The sequence below is a fragment of the Amblyomma mixtum genome, chromosome 8 (assembly GCF_055824585.1).
Source record: "Amblyomma mixtum isolate Tamu chromosome 8, ASM5582458v1, whole genome shotgun sequence".
Lineage (NCBI taxonomy): Eukaryota > Metazoa > Arthropoda > Arachnida > Ixodida > Ixodidae > Amblyomma > Amblyomma mixtum.
This window is the reverse complement of record NC_143019.1, coordinates 141,503,224-141,521,661: the sequence shown is the minus strand read 5'-3', so window position 1 is coordinate 141,521,661 and position 18,438 is coordinate 141,503,224. Positions and strand designations below refer to the sequence as shown.

At 50.5% G+C, this 18,438-nt stretch overlaps 1 protein-coding gene across 1 annotated transcript in view; it reads right to left on the bottom strand.

Moving 5' to 3' along the window:
- Positions 1-18,438, bottom strand: part of LOC149334658 (cytochrome P450 2J4-like) — a 145,602-nt gene that overhangs the window by 46,404 nt on the left and 80,760 nt on the right. Inside the window, exon 3 of the mRNA XM_089556298.1 lies at positions 17,804-17,925. Within this exon, the coding sequence (XP_089412424.1) occupies positions 17,804-17,925 (122 nt within the window). The remainder of the gene's footprint in view (positions 1-17,803; positions 17,926-18,438) is intronic.

Genomic DNA, 18,438 nt, shown 5'->3' with positions numbered 1-18,438 from the left:
CCCTATTTAAATCCGCCCTTCTAAAGTCTTGCGAGCACAAAGTTAGCGACAGTTTTAGAACTCAAACAGAGCGTCTTCGCATGGCCGGCTACAAGTCATCCCTGATGGTGGGAGCCGCGGAATCATTATTCAAAAAGTTGAAGAACCCAGGCAGAGCGGCCACATCACAGGAACCTTCAAGAGAAAAGAAATTTGAGGTTGTTCCATACATACACAAAGTTTCACACAACCTTAAAAAGGTGTCTGCGAAGCATGGTGTCAGCATGGTTTTTACTGCACCTTGTAAACTGTCAACACTATGCCCGATGGTTGGCAGGGTGCAATCAAAAAGAATAGTCTGCGGCATAAAACACCAAAATCCTTTCATCCCATGTGCAGTAGGCGTGATCTATAAAATCAAGTTCACCTGTGGTCAGTTTTATGTTGGACAAACCGGCAGGTGCATAAATGACAGACTAAGAGAACATTCAAACTCTCTTAAGAACCGCACTGGGGAGCACCTGCCGGCGCACTGCAAAGAATGTGGCTGTTTCCCGCTCTTCAGCGGTACAGTTATTTTAGGCCGCAGAAAAGACAAGCTTCAAAGAGAAATTTTTGAAGCAGCAGTCATCCTTCGTTCGGGGACAAACACATGCGTGAGCAATCCATCTGTGACGCTTCTCAAGGGAGAATTAGAATTCCTATCAGAATGATTAGATTTGGGGCATGACGACGTACGCGTGTGCCACACGTGCCATGGGTGCCGATCATTTTTTTTTTTTTTGCCTGATGCTGTCTTCACTGCATGCTATTTTTTTTCTGTTGTCATTGATGAGCGCAAAGCATATATTCGTTGACGCGGGTTCCAATAAAATCAGTTGTTAGTTGGCGCTCTGTGGTGTTATTCTACGTTTTGTCCTTGTCTGCCGCGCCGAAGCATTTCTTGAAACATTGTGTACAACATTCCGCTCTCCTGTGGCAAGCAGTATATTGGGCAATCCGGTAGGTGCCTGAACGATAGTCTTCGAGAGCACAATAACAACATCAAGACTTATACCGGCAGCAATCTAGCTTTGCGCTGCAAAGATTGCAAGTGCGTGCCTTTTTTGGACAAATGCTCAGTAGTTGCTAAGAGTACAGATAAGCTAACTCGCGAAATTGTGGAAGCTGCACAGATTGCTGCCTTACAAGATAACTGCGTTAGTACTCCATCCATTTCCTTGTCTAAACGAGAGCTGGCCTTCTTGGGTTCAGAACATCCGTGATCTCACATTTTTTATCGCATTTTATCGCACCTTTTTTTCGATTTTTTGTATCATAGGTCAGCGCATGCGCTGTCTGCGCATGCGCTACTTTTGCTCAGGTTCCGTTCACTTGGTTGGGTTTGGTTTTCTTCGTCAGTCGGAAGTTAGCGCCTGTGTTGTTGGTGTGTGTTCTCTCCCCTTTTGTCCGTCGTCCTGGTTTTGCGCTACTCTTATGTTACGCTTAAGGAAACCTCGACGATCTGGGATCGCCGGACTTGCTACATGGTGTAGTTTCTTTGGCGGCGGGATAAGGACAAGGCTGGTGGACGCCTGCTGACGACAGAGCGCCTTCGTGGATCCGGGATCAACGAAGCTCCGCTACGTGGCTCAGGGAGTCACCTTCGTCGCAGTGCAGCGTGAAGGCCAGGCGTGAATACAACCGAAAAAGGCAACATCGACGATCTGGGATTGACGGAATTGGCATGCATTTCCTGTCTTCGGAAGACACGGTGGCCATCGAGGGCTCCTGGTTGGGTGAGTGCTGCAGCGACTACGTATTGCCAGATGATTTAGAACTTGGTTCTATCTGAGCAATCGACTGCATTTATTCACCACAGGGTGTGTGATTAGTTTGTATATTTCGTAGTCGGCTCTCGCCGGCCGTGGATATTAAGAAATTGAGTAAAGACGAATTGCTACTGTTGGCAGCTGAACTTGGTTTAGAAGTAAACCAACGTACGCGGAAGCCAGAGATTCGCCGTTGAATTGAAGAGGCGGAGTTTGAAGAGGGCAAGATAAAGGAGGCTTGGGAAAAGATATGTCGAGTGCAGAAGGAAAATGAGCGGAAAATAAGAGCAACGGCTAAAGGAAGAGCAACAGAAGCGGGAAATAGAGGAACAGGAGCGGGAGTTGAAATGATTGCAGCTTGAAATTGAGATGCTACGAGAAGCAGTAAAGAATGAAGGATGCGTAACTTCGGCAAAAGTGGAGAAGGAGAAGGCTTACGAGCGAGAATGGCAGAAAGAGAAAGAAAAGAAACAGGCGGAGTTGGAAGCGGAGAGAGAGAACAAAAAGATTGAGTTCGAAATCGAGAAGGCAAGGCTCGAACGCGCAAGGTTAGAACGGGGTGAAAGTGCCGTCACACCTCAGGGAGGTAATGTTAAGATGACGAACTTGCTTCAGCCGTTCAAAGTAGGCGATGACATTGCTCTCTACCTCGTCAATTTCGAAAGGATGTGCGAGAGACAGTCCATTAGCCGCGAGATATGGCCAGAAAAGTTGATGGCGTTGCTCCCTGGAGAATCTTCACAGGTTGTGGCTCGCTTGAGTTCTAGTGAAGCGGGTAACTATGGTCCGGTGAAATCAAGCCTGCTCGCGAAGTGCATGATTTCAACAGAAGAGTTCAGGAGGAGATTTCGGACATCCAAAAAAAAGCAGAATGAAAGTTTTCTGGAATTTGCGTGCACTTTAAACGGCAACCTGACGCAGTGGGTAAAAGGCTCAAAAGCAGGGGACGATTTCAAAAAGGTTAAAGGAAAGGAACGCCAGACCGCGGCCGATTTGGATAAACGTGACACCACGAGAAAGAAGTTTGTTCGGGCGTCCAAGCGGCACGGGCGTGAAAAAAATGGCTGAGGATTAGCTTAGGTTAAGCCTAGTCAGATGCGAAGCATATTGTCGCCGAGTTGCATATCGAGTATGCCGCTTGGCTAGACGTTCTTCACGCTCTTCATCAGTCTCTGTAGCACGCCGCAACTTGTGCTTCTAATTCCAACGAGCAGCCCTGTCTCCAGGAGGCATCTCTATCCCGTGTACGCCTAGCAGAGGCAGGCGCACCCCCTTGTATACACCATTTTACGAGGAGCGGGCAGGAGAGGGAAAAATACTCTCAAACACGTGCGCTGCGCGACACCCCACTGTTGCCGTCCTCCCCTGGACTGATAATCCGGCGCTCGGAGCAACGTCCGCGGCTGCTTAGCTACCGGTCAAGCGCGTGTTTGCGTCTGTACAACAAAAGCAACAATGTTGTACGGAACACCAACGTCTTCTAGACATCACTGTTTTATTGTCGGTTGCGGAAATAGTAGACGAAAGCAGAAAAAAACAAACGCCGCCAGTATGTACGCGCACCATGTTATGCGAAGGTCTCATCACGTCTGCGGAGTCCATTTCTTCACCGCTTTTCCGCCGGTCATGAGTTGCATTGGCAGTGGACGTAGTTGGTGAACAAAAAATACTTGCGCCAACAAAAAGCTAAACGTTAGCGCAGTTTGTGAACGAAATGCAGACAGAAACAAACGCACTGCCTGTGCCTAATATCGGGCGCGGAACGAAGCGCAGCGCCTTGGTTACCAAACTATAATCTGTGCATAATTTTAAGAGATCAAGTATTTGGACGGCCTTGGCAGAGCTCTTTTGTAATTCAGCAGTACACTACGTGAGGACTTCACAAATTTGGCCACAGCTTCTTTTCGCCGCCCCACATGATCGTCAATATCGGGAGGGTGTGGGGATCGCCACCTGAAAAAAATAAACATGTCGTTAGTGCAAAAATACTAATTTAATTTGCACAGCATGGCATGAATAGAAGCGGCGGCATGAACTTTTACCCAACTGCAAAGTGAGAAAAAATGCAGCCATGGCAACGTAAGATGAAAAAATACACGGCATGCACAGGACGGTAAACTCTGCCATGCATTGTAATAAATTATTCGACTGAAATCACATCGAATGCACTGTAAAAAAAAATCCACACTATGCATAACCGTGCCAGAGATACAACAAACGCAGCGACTTGAGCAGTGCCCCGACCCGATTGAGATTGGAATTCTCAACACAGGTCGGCGATTCTGCCTGTCAGTAGGCGGTAATAGCGTTCCATTAGCGTACCAACCTATTAGATCGTGTAATTGCACATTTTCTGGTATTTGTGCACCAGTAAGTGCTGGCGAGAGCGGAGAACGCGAGAATGCGAATCGCTTTCAGTCAACTGGCTTGTATCGCTCGTAGTACGAACAGCAAGCGGCAGGAGGGGCCGAATTTCAATTTCATAGCGCGCATCTCCGCAAACAAACATTCTAATCACCAGAAGTGGATTCGTTTCGGTCATGTACTCGCTGTTTCCAAAATGTTCAGTTTGTAAACGGGGTACTCTGTCGTAAGCTCAGCATCTAAACTGTCACACTTGCCATGTCCAAGCAGGCAGCGAAAGCGTTCATGAAAAACTGCGCTCCGCGAAAAACTAGATATTCATTGCCCTCCGCGATCTTGTGTTTCAACACATTTTGCTTCCGTTTTTCTAACATGCAACACCGTGCCACGTTTGCCCTACAGGCAACCGGCGACAAAAACAAAAAAAGCACGCGTGAACTGCGAGCTTGGCACTCACCGTGCTGATCGTTCGCTGCGTCGAGGAATGGTCGCTTGCTTCCAGTTGGTTATTGCAGGAGCTAATGGCATAGCACACACGAGGATGGACACCAGGCGAACGCCCACCCAAAATTTCTAGGCTTGGCAGGAATAAAACGGGCGAATGACACTTTCAGAGATCGCACGCTGCTTCGGCTGCAGCCCACCGGCTGCAAATTATCAGTCCAAGATGGCGTCGGCGGTAGGCGGCGCTCGAGTAAAACAAACATGGCGGCGCCCAGGTATCGAAACTAAAATCATGTATACCGCCGCTCCAGCATCACGTGTCAACTACAGCGCACCTAGCGGCAAAAGCAGGAAACACATTGGTCGCGACGCCTCGCGCGACGGCGCGAGCTGGGGCCCCGTTTCTCCTATGTCGTTACGTCACGCATCACGTGGTCCTCCTTGGTCGCGACGCCTCGCGCGACGGCGCGAGCTGGGCCCCCGTTTCTCATCTGCTGTGACATCACGCACCACGTGGTCATCCTTGGTCACGACGCCTCGCGCGACGGCGCGAGTTGGGCCCCCGTTTTTCATCTGCTGTGACGTCACGCATCACGTGGTATGACATGGAGGTCACGAAAGGTCAATGGTAACGATACCGCCGCGCTCGAGGAGCTGGGTTGGGCTATTTTAGTATGCTTCGCATAAAAGAAGTAGATGCGCCTCAATCTATAAGTTCCGAAAGTGAAACGGAGGGTAACCTTGAGAAGGGTGCACAAAACAGTGCAGAACGGTCCCACCGCAGCGTGGATGGCAAAGATGAGCTAGGCGAGCTCAAAGGCAGTCAAGCAGACGCGCAAACGCAAAAGGACAATCCTCAGAGGTACGAGTCGCATAACGCAGAGGCAGTGAAACGTCCGGCGGTCATTTGCGTGGAGTTAGTGCGTAGCTGCAACGCCAGCGAGATAGTTGCTCGTCAACCCGGAGAGAAGTGTACCCTTAGTGAGTGTGGAACGATCACCCGGAAAAGAGGACGTCGAAAGCTACCACAGCAAGTTTGTGGCGCCAGGCTACAGGAAAAGGCACAGGGAACTCGTTTGCGTCTGCCGTGTCAGCAGACGGGTCAGAAGGGGGCATAGTGCAGCCGGCTGTGAGGATCTGTGAGATTGCAGGTCTTATTTTACACAAACACAAAAGTACAAACAATAAACGAGGCGGCTTTTGTAGGAAAGGAAACCAATTTCAGTATGAGAGTGAAAAAAGGAAAGGAACAAGAGAGCAACGCAACAACACACGGGAAAAACAAACGGGGGAACAGAACAAAGTGCTTACGAAAAATACAGGAAAAATAAAGTCAAAAAGGAAAGTCACACTACTAGTCTCTCATTCGAGCAACGAACGGGGAGGACTGGCTGGGTGTCGGGCAGTTAGGGAGTCTCTGGGCGTTCCAATGTCGATGCAACGCTACCGCAGCGTCAGCGTCTGTGGGCTCCCAGCACGGTTCCCAGGTCTGGTATCCCGGAAAAGCCACGTATGCACCAGAGGCGGCCTGTGTGGAGCAGCTGACGGATGGACGGAGAAGAGTAGCGTCTGGGCCTGGTGGTTGAGGCTCTCGACGATGGATGTTGGATGTCCAGGTCTGGTGGCCCGGACGTCTGCGGCTGAGGCCCAAGCCCGGAACTCGGGGAGCCAGCAGAACTCGTCCACGTCCGTCGCCCACCACGGTCTTCGCTTCTCTTTGCCACGTAGTCCTCTTCTACCTGCCCCGGCGTTCCCCTCCGCACGCGCTCCTCGTGCTTTTTCTTCTTCTCCTCACAAACGACGCTGGGTGGCGCTATCTCCTTACAGAAGGCCCCCTCTTCGGAAGTTTTTATGCGAAGCATATTACTAGAGGTACACTACAGCCCTTCGCCGTGGTTACGCGCCGTGCACACCACGTGGTACAGTGACGTCACACCACGTGACATACCACGTGACACATGACGTCACGAAAGAGGAAGACGGAGGTACACTGCAGCCCTTCGCCGTGGTTACGCGCCGTGCACACCACGTGGTACAGTGACGTCACACCACGTGACACATGACGTCACGACAGAGGAAGATGGGGGTCCACCTCGCGCCGTCGCTGTGGTTGCACGCCGTGCAGACCACGTGGTACAGTGACGTCACACCACGTGACATACCACGTGACACATGACGTCACGCGCTGGGAGGGGGAGAACGATGCCATCGCACAGACACCGGAATGTCCTCGAGCGGCATTCCCGCGCATTTCGAACGCGCGTTCACACTCGGTGTAGGTGAAACGCTCGCTCCACCGGGCAGGCGGACGCGGCTTCCGTGGCAATCCAGGCGCCCACCCAATGCGCGTCTCGGGGTTGTTCGGCGTTCCGCTGTAGCCATGCCGTTGTCTTCCCCCACGACGAAGGCTTCTAGTGGTTGTATTAAAATGACCAAGTATTCATCCAAGGAAAGTCATGTATTACCAAGCCTAGCCATCAATATGCTTCGCATCTGACCAGGGTTAACCAAGTTAAGCCTCAGCAATTTTTTTTCCAAGGGAAAGAACTCAACTTCAGGAGAGCGACCCCAGACGCGTTCGACGATCGCACCACAGAACACCACACCACAGCGCGCACACTACACGCCACACATAATACGATGGTCGTCAATGCTCGAAGCGTCCACAGACATAGCACAGAGAGTATATGAAATGTCAACGTAAAGCGTCCATAGAGGGCGAAGAAACACGGAAGGCATCAAAAGTAGTTCAGTAGTGCAAGATGCCGGGCTAGTTGGTAATCCATGATGAAATAACAGCGCAAGGAACGGGACGAAAACACGAAGGAAGAAGACACAGACACGGGCGCTGTGTCTGTGACACAGCGCCCGTGTCTGTGTCTTCTTCCTTCGTGTTTTCGTCCCGTTCCTTGCGCTGTTATTTCATCATAAAAAGTAGATAGCCGACACTCAAAAACAAACATGAACAAACAAAAACAATTCCAACAAGAACAGGTGTGGGCTACATTCTTCAGTATTCCATTGTTCACATCAAACCACTTCACCGTCGCGAGAACTCTTTCAGCTAGTACTTCCGTTTTCTTTTGTGAAACCGTTTTCTCCAAACCGACCTCGGTCTCCACCATGATTTTACATGTTCCCGTCCTACGATGTTATTCACTCTGTTCTCCCTTGCCTTCGACACAGTCCGTTGACACATATCACACGATCTGACATAATTCTTAATGTCAGCCTGTACACCGGGGCAGTAAAACTCACTGAGCACCCTAGCTATTGTTTTGCGTATCCCTCGATGACCGGATAATGCGCTCGCATGCACCGACATGAGGACTTGCGTGCGTAAGCACTTCGGTACCACCGCTTGCTCAACGACTCGGCCGGGACATACTTGGTATGTACGGAAAAGAACCTCGTCATCTGTATCAAAAGAGTGGGCGGTCTGTCCCTTGCCACGAAATATTGGCCCCAACTTCCTGCGACACACCTCTAAGGTCGGGTCTTCTTCCTGTTTGAGGCGAAACTCCGGCCGTGACAAGTGGAGTGTGTTCAGAGTGGGGCTTTTACTACTCTGAGAAACCTTTGCTGTCACCGTAAGGGAAGGAACATCGACCGAACTCGTCATGGCAAGGGAAACTGCCTGATCAGTTAGAACTGGCGGGTCCACCGAGAATGGAGGTTTAGCGCCAGGGACATTGCCTATTATGATGTCGTACAGGGGTGTACACAAGCACCGCGCGATGGCCTTACCCGAAAAGTATGGTGAACAAATCACCACCTTCGCTTCCGGAACTTCTACACGGGTCTCATTGGCCAAGAATAATGTAGCCTGTTTCCCTGTAAGTATCGTGGTGGAGCAGCGCAAAGGACGGGACACAAGAAACAAGGAAAGACGTACACAGGCGCTGTGTACGTCTTTCCTTGTTTCTTGTGTCCCGTCCTTTGCGCTGCTCCACCACGATGCAACAGCACCAACTAGCCCAGCAACTTGCTCTCCCTGTAAGTGCCGCTGCCGGTACAAGGGACTCACGCACAACAATGCCGGTGCTGCCCGTATCCCGTAATACCGAACCAGGCTGGCCGAACACCTCACTGTGCCCCACGGGCATAGCAATTTCCACCGGGTTGGAAGGACAGACCATCTCCCCCCAACTGGCCCTCTACGCGCGTTACCTCTGCAGGGTTATCGGGATGGGAATATCGAGGTGTCATGCAACAGGCGGACTCCTCACGGTCTCCTGGTCTCTTAGCTTTGCAAGACTGGGCATCATGTCCTACCTCGCGGCACCAGGTGCAATACGATTGCTTCGGCTTCGTCCGACAATCCGCCGCCTTGTGCCCAGTCTTCTCGCAGAGAAAACACCGAAGGCGGGATTGTGAACCCGAAACCTCGTCCTTGGCTTTATTCATCGTATGCTCCCCCTGTTCTTTGAAGAACAACAAGTTATTTTGCCGCTGTGCTTCGAGAAAATGATCGGCAGCCTCCGCCAGCTTGGAAACTGTCTTGCCCTCCCGCTCACGTAAGGAAAGGGCTAAACGAGAATGACAGTTGTTCAGGAATTGTTCGCTCACGACCATCTCGCGAACTACCTCAAAAGTGCGGCCTTCTCCCCGCATCTCGACCCAACGGTCAAAGAAACTAAACAACCTGGCAGCATATTGCGAGGCCGTTTCACCATCCTGGGGCTTGCCCTGGCGAAACTTCTCTCGGTACCCTTCCGCGGTGAACCTAAACCTCTTAAGCAAGGCAAGCTTCGCTTTTTCATAATCCACGGAATCCTCAGGCGAGAGCCGACCGAAGACCCTAAGTGCTTCGCCGCCAAGGCACAAGCTCAACGCCGTTGCCCACTTATTTATTTATTATTCCTCAAAGGTACCTTTCGGGACATTACATGAGGGGTGGGGATAATACGGCAAAAAAAAAAAAATATTATACATTAATAAGAAAATGGACAAAAATTACATTGATGAATGGGCTTCCTCGATGGCGGTCTTGAAAAGTCGGTGAATCATGATGGTGGCCACTTCAGCAGGGAGGTTATTCCAGTCACGGGCAGTCTTTAAGAAAAATGATTGCTGGAATGTGGTGGTATGGGCACGTTCAGGGTAAACAGCTTTCGGGTGGTTATGGCGGGAAATGCGATGGACACGTGGAATTAATTGGTTGGCTTCTGTAAAGTTGTGGAAGAATTTGTGAAATAAGCAGAGACGTGCTGTGTTCCGACGGGTGACTAGAGTAGGCAATTGCAATCGTGATTTCAGACCTGAGATGCTCGTATGATAGGAGTAGTCAGATGAGATGAACCTCGCGGCACGATTCTGAACAGACTCAGTGGTATTAATTAGGTTAGTCTGATGGGGATCCCAGACAGAGTTAACATATTCAAGTTTAGGTCTGACGAAAGTATTGTAAGCGAGCGATTTGAGAGAACTTGGTGCTAGAGCAAGGTTGCGCCGAAGATACCCAAGGACACTGTTTGCGGAGTTAGTTATGTTGGTGATATGGAGAGTCCAAGTTAGATCACAAGAGATATGGACGCCTAAGTATTTGTAATGATTGACCGAAGAAATTGGGCAGTTATTAATAGTGTACACTGGCGCGATGAAGTTGGGGCGACGGTGAAATCAGTGAGGTCTTTGAAATATTAAGAGACATGAGCCACGTGTTACACCAATGTTGCACTTGTGAAAGGCCTTCTTGAAGAGCGACGATATCTGAAGAATTTGTTATGGGGCGATATATGACACAATCATCAGCAAACAGTCGGACGTCGTTTCTTTTGGCCAGCCCTGCCCCGTGGCCACATGCTCAAACCTCTTTAAGTTGGCATCGAGGTCATCCTGCGCTTCATTGAACTGTGGTATGAGGCTATGCGGGTTAATGGAGCTAGTCGGTGCGACCCTACGCTCTCCACGGTCACTTAGAGGATTTGCGCCACCCTCAATGAGCCTTATTTGTAGCTGCAAGTTCCGCGCCTCTAACTCCAAACGTTCCTTCGCAGCCTCACGCCCCGTCTCTAAATTCCGTGCCTCTAACTCCAATCTCTGCTTCTCCGTCTCTAAATTCCGTGCCTCTAACTCCAATCTCTGCTTCGTAGCTTCACGCTCAGCGTTTCTCTCTTCCCGTGCCTTACGAAGCTCGTCCTCCACCCACGCTCGTAATTCCGCGCCGCACAAGCCCATGCGCTCGCCTAAAGCAACCAAATGTGAGGCGCTCATACTGTGCCTAAATTAACACACCAGGCAAAGAAATAAAAACCGACCTCGTCCTGTCGTAGTGGACGCCAAATTTGTGAGGATCTGTGAGATTGCTGGTCTTATTTTACACAAACACAAAAGTACAAACAATAAACGAGGCGGCTTTTATAGGAAAGGAAACCAATTTCAGTATGAGAGTGAAAAAAAGGAAAGGAACAAGAGAGCAACGCAACAACACACGGGAAAAACACACTGGGGAACAGAACAAAGTGCTTACGAAAAATACAGGAAAAAGAAAGTCAAAAAGGAAAGTCCACTCTCTCATTCGAGCAACGAGCGGGGAGGACTGGCTGGGAGTCGGGCAGTTAGGGAGTCTCTGGGCGTTCCAATGTCGATGCAACGCTACCGCAGCGTCAGCGTCTGTGGGCTCCCAGCACGGTTCCCAGGTCTGGTATCCCGGAAAAGCCACGTAGGCACCAGAGGCGGCCTGTGTGGAGCAGCTGACGGATGGACGGAGAAGAGTAGCGCCTGGGCCTGGTGGTTGAGGCTCTCGACGATGGATGTTGGATGTCCAGGTCTGGTGGCCCGGACGTCCGCGGCTGAGGCCCAAGCCCGGAACTCGGGGAGCCAGCAGAACTCGTCCACGTCCGTCGCCCACCACGCTCTTCTCTTCTCTGCCACGTAGTCCTCTTCTACCTGTCCCGGCGTTCCCCTCCGCACGCGCTCCTCGTGCTTTTTCTTCTTCTCCTCACAAACGACGCTGGGTGGCGCTATCTCCTTACACCGGCTCAAAGTGTGAAGGGGGGACAGGCAATCGTATTGCTCGCAAACCATTGTTGTATAATAGGGTTCGGCACTGCACGCGCTACCGAGGCGTTCACAGTGTGTCGACAGGGCACAGAAACGAAGACAGTGGTCAAGGAATGTCCAACGCTAGGGGTGACTTCATTCGTCGCGATTCCGTAGCTGAAGTGGTCAGACGGATGCGACCCCGAAGGGCACGGCTGAAATGTTATTCCCTGAGCACAAAGGAGAGGTTACTTGTGCTTATCGTTTTCATTTGTGCCCACTTTGAAATAGTTCGGTGCATTGATTGACAACGTGATGACAGGCAACAGCGCAGTGAAAGTTTCTGCTGGGTCCTGGAGAGTAAATTGTTAGGACCAAGAATTTTCTATTTGGTTCTTATATTAATGATCTTGAAGTAGTAAGAATGGCAGACTCCTGAGATGGAGCCTCATATTGCAAGAGTACAACTTCGATGTAAAATACAAAACGGAAAATGAGAACCGAAATGGGCACGGTCTGACTAGAGGATTCTAAGTTACGAGAGTATGAGACGGCGTTAAAGCTTCGTCGTAGACCTCTGCGTTGCTTTTGTTGTTGTGTGTTTTGCCATGTGTTGACGTGAGCCGAATACTTGTTCAGCAAGCAAAGGCAGGGAGAGTTTTCTGGCAAACGGCGTCTGGCAGTCGTACGTCGCTTGGGCACCGTCAGTCAGGGGTTTCCCAGAACGTTTGTGTGTGTCTGCGCGCGCGCGCAAAGTGAGCGCATGCATTTGCCCTGTTGGTGTACGGAGCGCCTTCTCCCGACCCTGCATCTGCGGACGCAGCCTTGGCGAAGGACTTCATCGGGGGGAGGAGTTTGTTACGTTGCAAGACACTGCTGGCATGTGGGTCAGAGATCCGGAAACTGTTTGTGCTGTGTCGCGTTCCGACCCATATTCGGCGTCGCAGAGTGCCGGCCTCGTCGCGGACGCGGGTCTCATGTTCGGCGTTCGAAAACGCGAACATAAAAGCCGAGGCACGCGAACACGAGAACTCGGCGTTCGAGAACACGACCGTCAGCGCCTAGGGACGCTTTCTCCCGTGAACGCGCTGCTGGGTCTCGGGGGCACGGCGTTCGAGGGAGCAGAGTGAACGCACTGGAGCCAACGAGAGAGTCGTCCTCCAGCAGCGGAAGAGAGCAGCTGCTCGGGGAGCCAGCCTGTATCTTCCAAGGGCCTGGGGCCCCCTCTTTTCTTTTGGGTCACATTTTCTTAATAAAGACCCAATTCCTTCACCAGTGCCTTCACCGAGTCCGCAGCCTGTACCTCGCAACAGCCCCAGTGCTCTCGGGGGGAACCGCGAGAGCGGGTCCCCAATGCCACTTCACACCCTTCCTTAAGAACGTCGTTAAGGAGGCTTGCTGACCTGCCCAATCTGGGATAAACTGACGATAAAAGTTCACAAGCCCCAGAAAGCGTCTGAGACCGCCTATGTTAGCCGGCGACGGGAACTGCAAAATAGCCCGCAGCTTGTCATCGCACGGCAGAAGGCATCCTTTGTCAACTGTAAATCCCAACAGTGTTGTTAGGGTCGCCGCTATCTGGGCCTTGTTCGGGTTCGGAGTGATTCCCACTGACATCAGCCATTCTAGTACAACCGTGAGATGGCGTAAGTGCTAATGAAAGGTTGCCGAATACAGCACAATGTCATCCAGGTAAGCGAGAGCGTGGTGACGTGGCGGGCGCTCCGACTAGGCCGAACGGCATTCGGATAAACTCCAAAAATCCCTTGCGACAAGTGAAGGCAGTTTTCTCTTGGTAACTAGGAGTCATCTCCACCTGAAAGTATCCTCTGCTGGTATCGAGCGTAATGAAGTACTTCCCTTCGCCAACATTAGACACGATCGAGGGAATGCTCGGAATTGGATATGCGTCCTTCCGTGTCACCTCGTTCAGGTGTCGACAGTACATACAAAGGGTAGTTCCATACTTTGTGGGCACCAGCACAACTAGAAACCCCTAGGGGCTGTTTGAGCGTTCCACAGCGCCTGTGTGGAGAAGTTCGTCCAGATCGTTATCGAGCGCTTTGCTCTTAGCCAAGTTGACTGGCCGAGGATTGCGCTTCCACGGAACGGTGTCGCCTGTCTCGATTTTGTGCCAAACCAGTGTAGTGCAGCCAGGCCGCTCCGTGAATACGGCGTCGTACTCGTTCAGGAGCAGAGACAAACTTGCTTTTTCCTTCCCCGACAAGCTGTATGATTTGTTCCGCAGCGGGTGGGGAGGCCTGCATTCCGCCGCGGCGCAAAGCGCAACCCCACGGGGGACAGGTGGTCGTGCGCGAGGGGAGAAGTTCCATTCCGCGTTTTTCCTCTCGGCGCGGTCGACAGGCTGGTAGGTCAGCCGGGCCGAAGGCGTTTCGAGGGTCTTTTTCGGGTGATCGTTGCGTACGTCTGCGCGCGTAGCATAGGAAAGCGAATGTGCTTCTGACGTATTTGGGGGTTGAACGAAAGGTTCCAGGGTGCCACATGCTCGCTCCCTATATGCTCCGTTGCTGTCGCCAATAACAATGCCCGTCTTGGCAAGGAAGTCTCTGCCAAGAATAATTGGAACTGGTGGGCCGGCAGGTGAGCGAATCGCTGGCGCCTCACTCGTTTCTCCCACCGTACCACAAGCCGTGGGTCACCGCTGGCGTGCGCCGTGCCTCTGGCTAATCGCAACGTGAGGTTGCTCGCTCGCAGTCGGAGTTTATTCCGACGGAGATACGCTCACATACCTCGTCACCAAACAGGGATGCGCTCGCTCCTGTGTCTAGCAAAGCCATGAACTTACGTTGTGGCGCTCTAAGCTCAAAAAGCAGCACTGGCGTGTCGCTTGGTGGTTCCAAACGATAAGTCAATGGGGCTAGGACTTCGTGTGACTCAATGAGCACCGCTGTTGACGCCGCCGGCCGTGCAGCGTTGCTCACTGGCGTCTGCGTTCGTTTCCCGAAAGCGCGTGCTTTCGGTTCACGGGGCGTCTGCACTCCCGTGCGTAGTGACCTCGATGGTTGCACCGGTAGCAGAGGGCACTCGGCCGTTGCCGGGCGGGGCAGTTGTCGCCGCGCGCCGCTTGGCCATTCCTCCCGGCGGGGCATATCGTCGCAGCTGCCCTATGCTCTGGCGTCCTCGGGTCGGTACGTCGGTCCTGATTCTGCGTAACTTGGCCAGGTGCAGCGTGTGCTGCACGCATAGCATACGTGTACGGGTCGAGAGCTCGGTCTGATAGTTCCCCACCGTTTCTCTGTTGCCCGTCACTGAATGTAACCGTTAAGGCTCCCCGGGAACGAGTGCGGAAAGTGTCTCCGTTCCAGGCGCATCGCGGCTGAAGTGCGTGCGACGCTAGCGGTGGTGGCCGATATGCGCGAAAGGCGAGTATGTCCGACTGTGTGCGCTTGGCTGCCGAGGCGAGATCGTCCAAGTCTCCGAACTGTACACCTCGTAGGTAGGCTGAGAGGGTAGGGTGAGCTTGCCGCGTGACACGCTCTACCATCTCACCGTTCGGAGCTGAGGGGTGTGCGATACGATAAAGTTCGTCCATCACCCTCACGTACTCAAGCAAGAATTCCTCCGTATGCTGAGTACACAGCTACCACTTGTGCCGCAGACGGCACTCGTAATCTGCGGGCAAGAACTCGCGAAACTTTGCTCTTAACTTCTCCATTGAGCGTGACCGGTGGCCAGTGAGGCGGAACCGGCGGGTAGACTGATCGGTCAGTGAGACCGGCACGACACGCGCCAGAATCTCGCTTGCATAATCATATGGATTATGCAATTCGTCTTGCAAGACTACAGGTGAACACAAGTGATCGTCAAACCAGATACAAAGAAATATGGTCCATGCCCATCCCTAGGACACCCTACGATGAGCAATCTTTATCTTACACATTGCCCTCATTGCTAAATTTACTAAAGCGAGTGGAGTTTCATCCTACCTGTAACCAAAACGATATCTTCAAACCCTTTTGCCGACTTGTTTTTTTGCAGGACTAAAATAATCTCATTTTGTTTGCGACAGCTTCGGTTTATACTGTTAATTATTTGCACAGACATTTTTGTTCGTGTTTCTTTTGTGTTTACCACTTTCAGTGTGTCTTTGATACTTGGCTGTTTTTGTAACTGTGATGTATGACTGGCCGTCATGCTGTTTTCCGACTACTAGTAGGGGGTCGGGACCTCGTCAAGCTTTTAGTCTCATCCTCCTCCTTCCCAAAGGAAATAAAGTTGATTGATTGATTAATTGATTTATTGATTGGTTGATTGATTGATTGATTGATTGATCGGTAAGCCCCGTCGCCTGCTGGTAATTTAGCATGCGCTCGAGGTACTCGTTGTCACTTACAGGATCATGATAGCCACCGTAACTGGGGACGTCCACCCGTAGCCTCGGCCTCACCTCTGGAGCGGGTGCTTGCAGTGTGTTATGCACGATACGCGTGAGGCTCTCTATGAGGCGCAAGGCGTTGCGCAACACAGCCTCTTGGGGGTTCGCCTGGCCAGGAATTTCTGGCTGAGGGGCTACGTGGGATGTGTAAGTGCTTTACACCGCCTGTTTATAGGGGGTGTTCCGAGGACTCGACTAGGAACAGTTAGGGATAACAGTTAATGGAGAATACCTGAGTAATTTTCGATTTGCCGATGAAATTGCCTCGCTAAGTCACTCAGGATATGAGCTGCAAAGCAGGATCAATGAGTTATAGAGGCAGAGCAGAACGGTGGGTCTAAAAATTAGCATGCAGAGAACCAAAATAATCTCAACAGTTCGGCAAGGAAACATCAATTCACATTTGGCACCTAGACGCTGGACGTGGTAAGGGATGAGGATCCATAGCGCACAAAATTGAAGGGACACAACACAAGCGGTAAACTTCCACTGAGCGATCTATATTTGGCGCAGACAACCTTATAAAGGTCACGTAAGGTACACCTGTATCTTACCGGTACTCAGCTATGGGGCAGAAGTGTGGAGGCTAACAAAGAGGGTTCAGCTTAAGTTAAGGACAGCTCAGCAAGCTATGGGAACAAAAATGATTTTAAACCCCTCTCAAGCACACGCGTTTTAAACCCCTCTCAAACTCACCTTATCACTGCGCACGAATCACTCCGAAACAGAGAATTAATTCATTCTTCACATTCATATGATATCAGGTTGTCACATTTCTAAGTGTAACACCGTTTATTAGCCCTTCACTTCATCACCGTATTGCCAGCTTTTGCTTATTTGGCATTTTTTTTTATATTTAACTGCACTGCGCAGCCTACAATGTCACGACAGCAAATGTCGTCTTTCTTTTCATGTTTCCCAGCCACTAACGGGTACTGTCGCCTATGCCGCTTCATTTTTGACTATTGCTTGTTTATTGGTAAAGATATCGCCGAAATCATGTGCTCGTGCACGTTGGCTGATACTGTTACAAGCCACTTTCGTTGTGTTAACGCTTGATTACTAGAGATAGTTGTATTCCTGAGTAGGTCTTTAAGGTAATCAAATCGCATGACTGAAAGAAGCACCTCCTTCATTAGAACATGATGATCTATCGATATATGACAACTTAAATTGGTCCGCGGCATTTTTTTAAGGAAGGAACGGTGCTTTTCTTTGAAAGTTTTATTACCCTCAGAGCCCGCGGAGTCGTGAAAGAGGGAACTGGGTTCACGCTACATAATGCATAAGAAGAGAGTAAAAATCTTAAAAAAAAATATATCGACCAGCTCGTGAGCATTAAACGCATTACCCGAAAAATAAAAAATAAGGAGCCTTCAAAACCAAATTACCAGTCAAATCAGCACAATTTACTAGCGACAGAGAGTAAAGTTAAATCTGCACCAGAGTAAAAAAATTCATTAATTGCTTCCTCTGTTAATGTACTTTCTCAGAATATTAAAGGCCATTTGTTCTTCACGAAAGACGTATGGAAACTTTCATTTATTAATATAGCCTATAATTAGTACGATAAAGGTAAACATCCCTTCCGCAAATTGCTCTAATAGAGCAGGAATAATAAAACCAGGGATCTGAACCCTCCACTTAGTTATTCGCATGTGTGGCGTGAACGCTTGCAGTTCACTTTATCTGAAGGCAAGCTGCAGCAGCTTCAGACTCGGCTGCTGCAGTTATTTACTTTCATCGTATTTCGCGACGAAGCGTTCCCAACGCAGCTCAGATTTCCAAAGCGCAGGAGTGCTCGCAAGCATGTAAGCCGCCTTACCGGCACTCTTGTTTTCCACCGGCCATTGTGAAGGGCGACTGAGGAATTCTTTCTTACAGAGGCACTTCTGGATGGAGGCCTCATCCGTGAGCACGATGAGGTTTGTAGCAGCCAATTTCAACCTGTGTGGAGTAAGAAGATTATAGAATGATTTCAACTGTGATGCATTGCGTCTTTCATGCCATACCAGTGTTTTAGAGATTTTACAATTATAACACGTGCACTATAAGCAGCAAATAGGTCTGTAATGAAAGAAAGCAGGCGTTGCCGTACTGCGCTGCCGCAGAGAAATAAAAAGCACTTGTTTCAAAGAAACTTGAGGTTCAATTCAAAAGGGCCATCCGTAACCACTTTCCTGCGGAAACAGGACAATTAGGACAATCGGTGTCAGAGGCTGGCATTGAGTGCGCACACCGTTTGGGCAAAAAAGGCTGGTAATTTTTAAATTTGGCGCTTTCAAAGATAAGGACTGCGTTTTGTCGTTTGGTGGGAAGCTTAAAGGCAAGTCATTTGCTATTCGAGAAGATTTCAGTCTTACTGTGCGCCATGCGCAGGTTAAGCTTGTTGCCTATGCGCGCTCACTAGACGTGCCCTTTAAGCCGCGTTTCAACAAGTTATACGCCAACAATCAATGC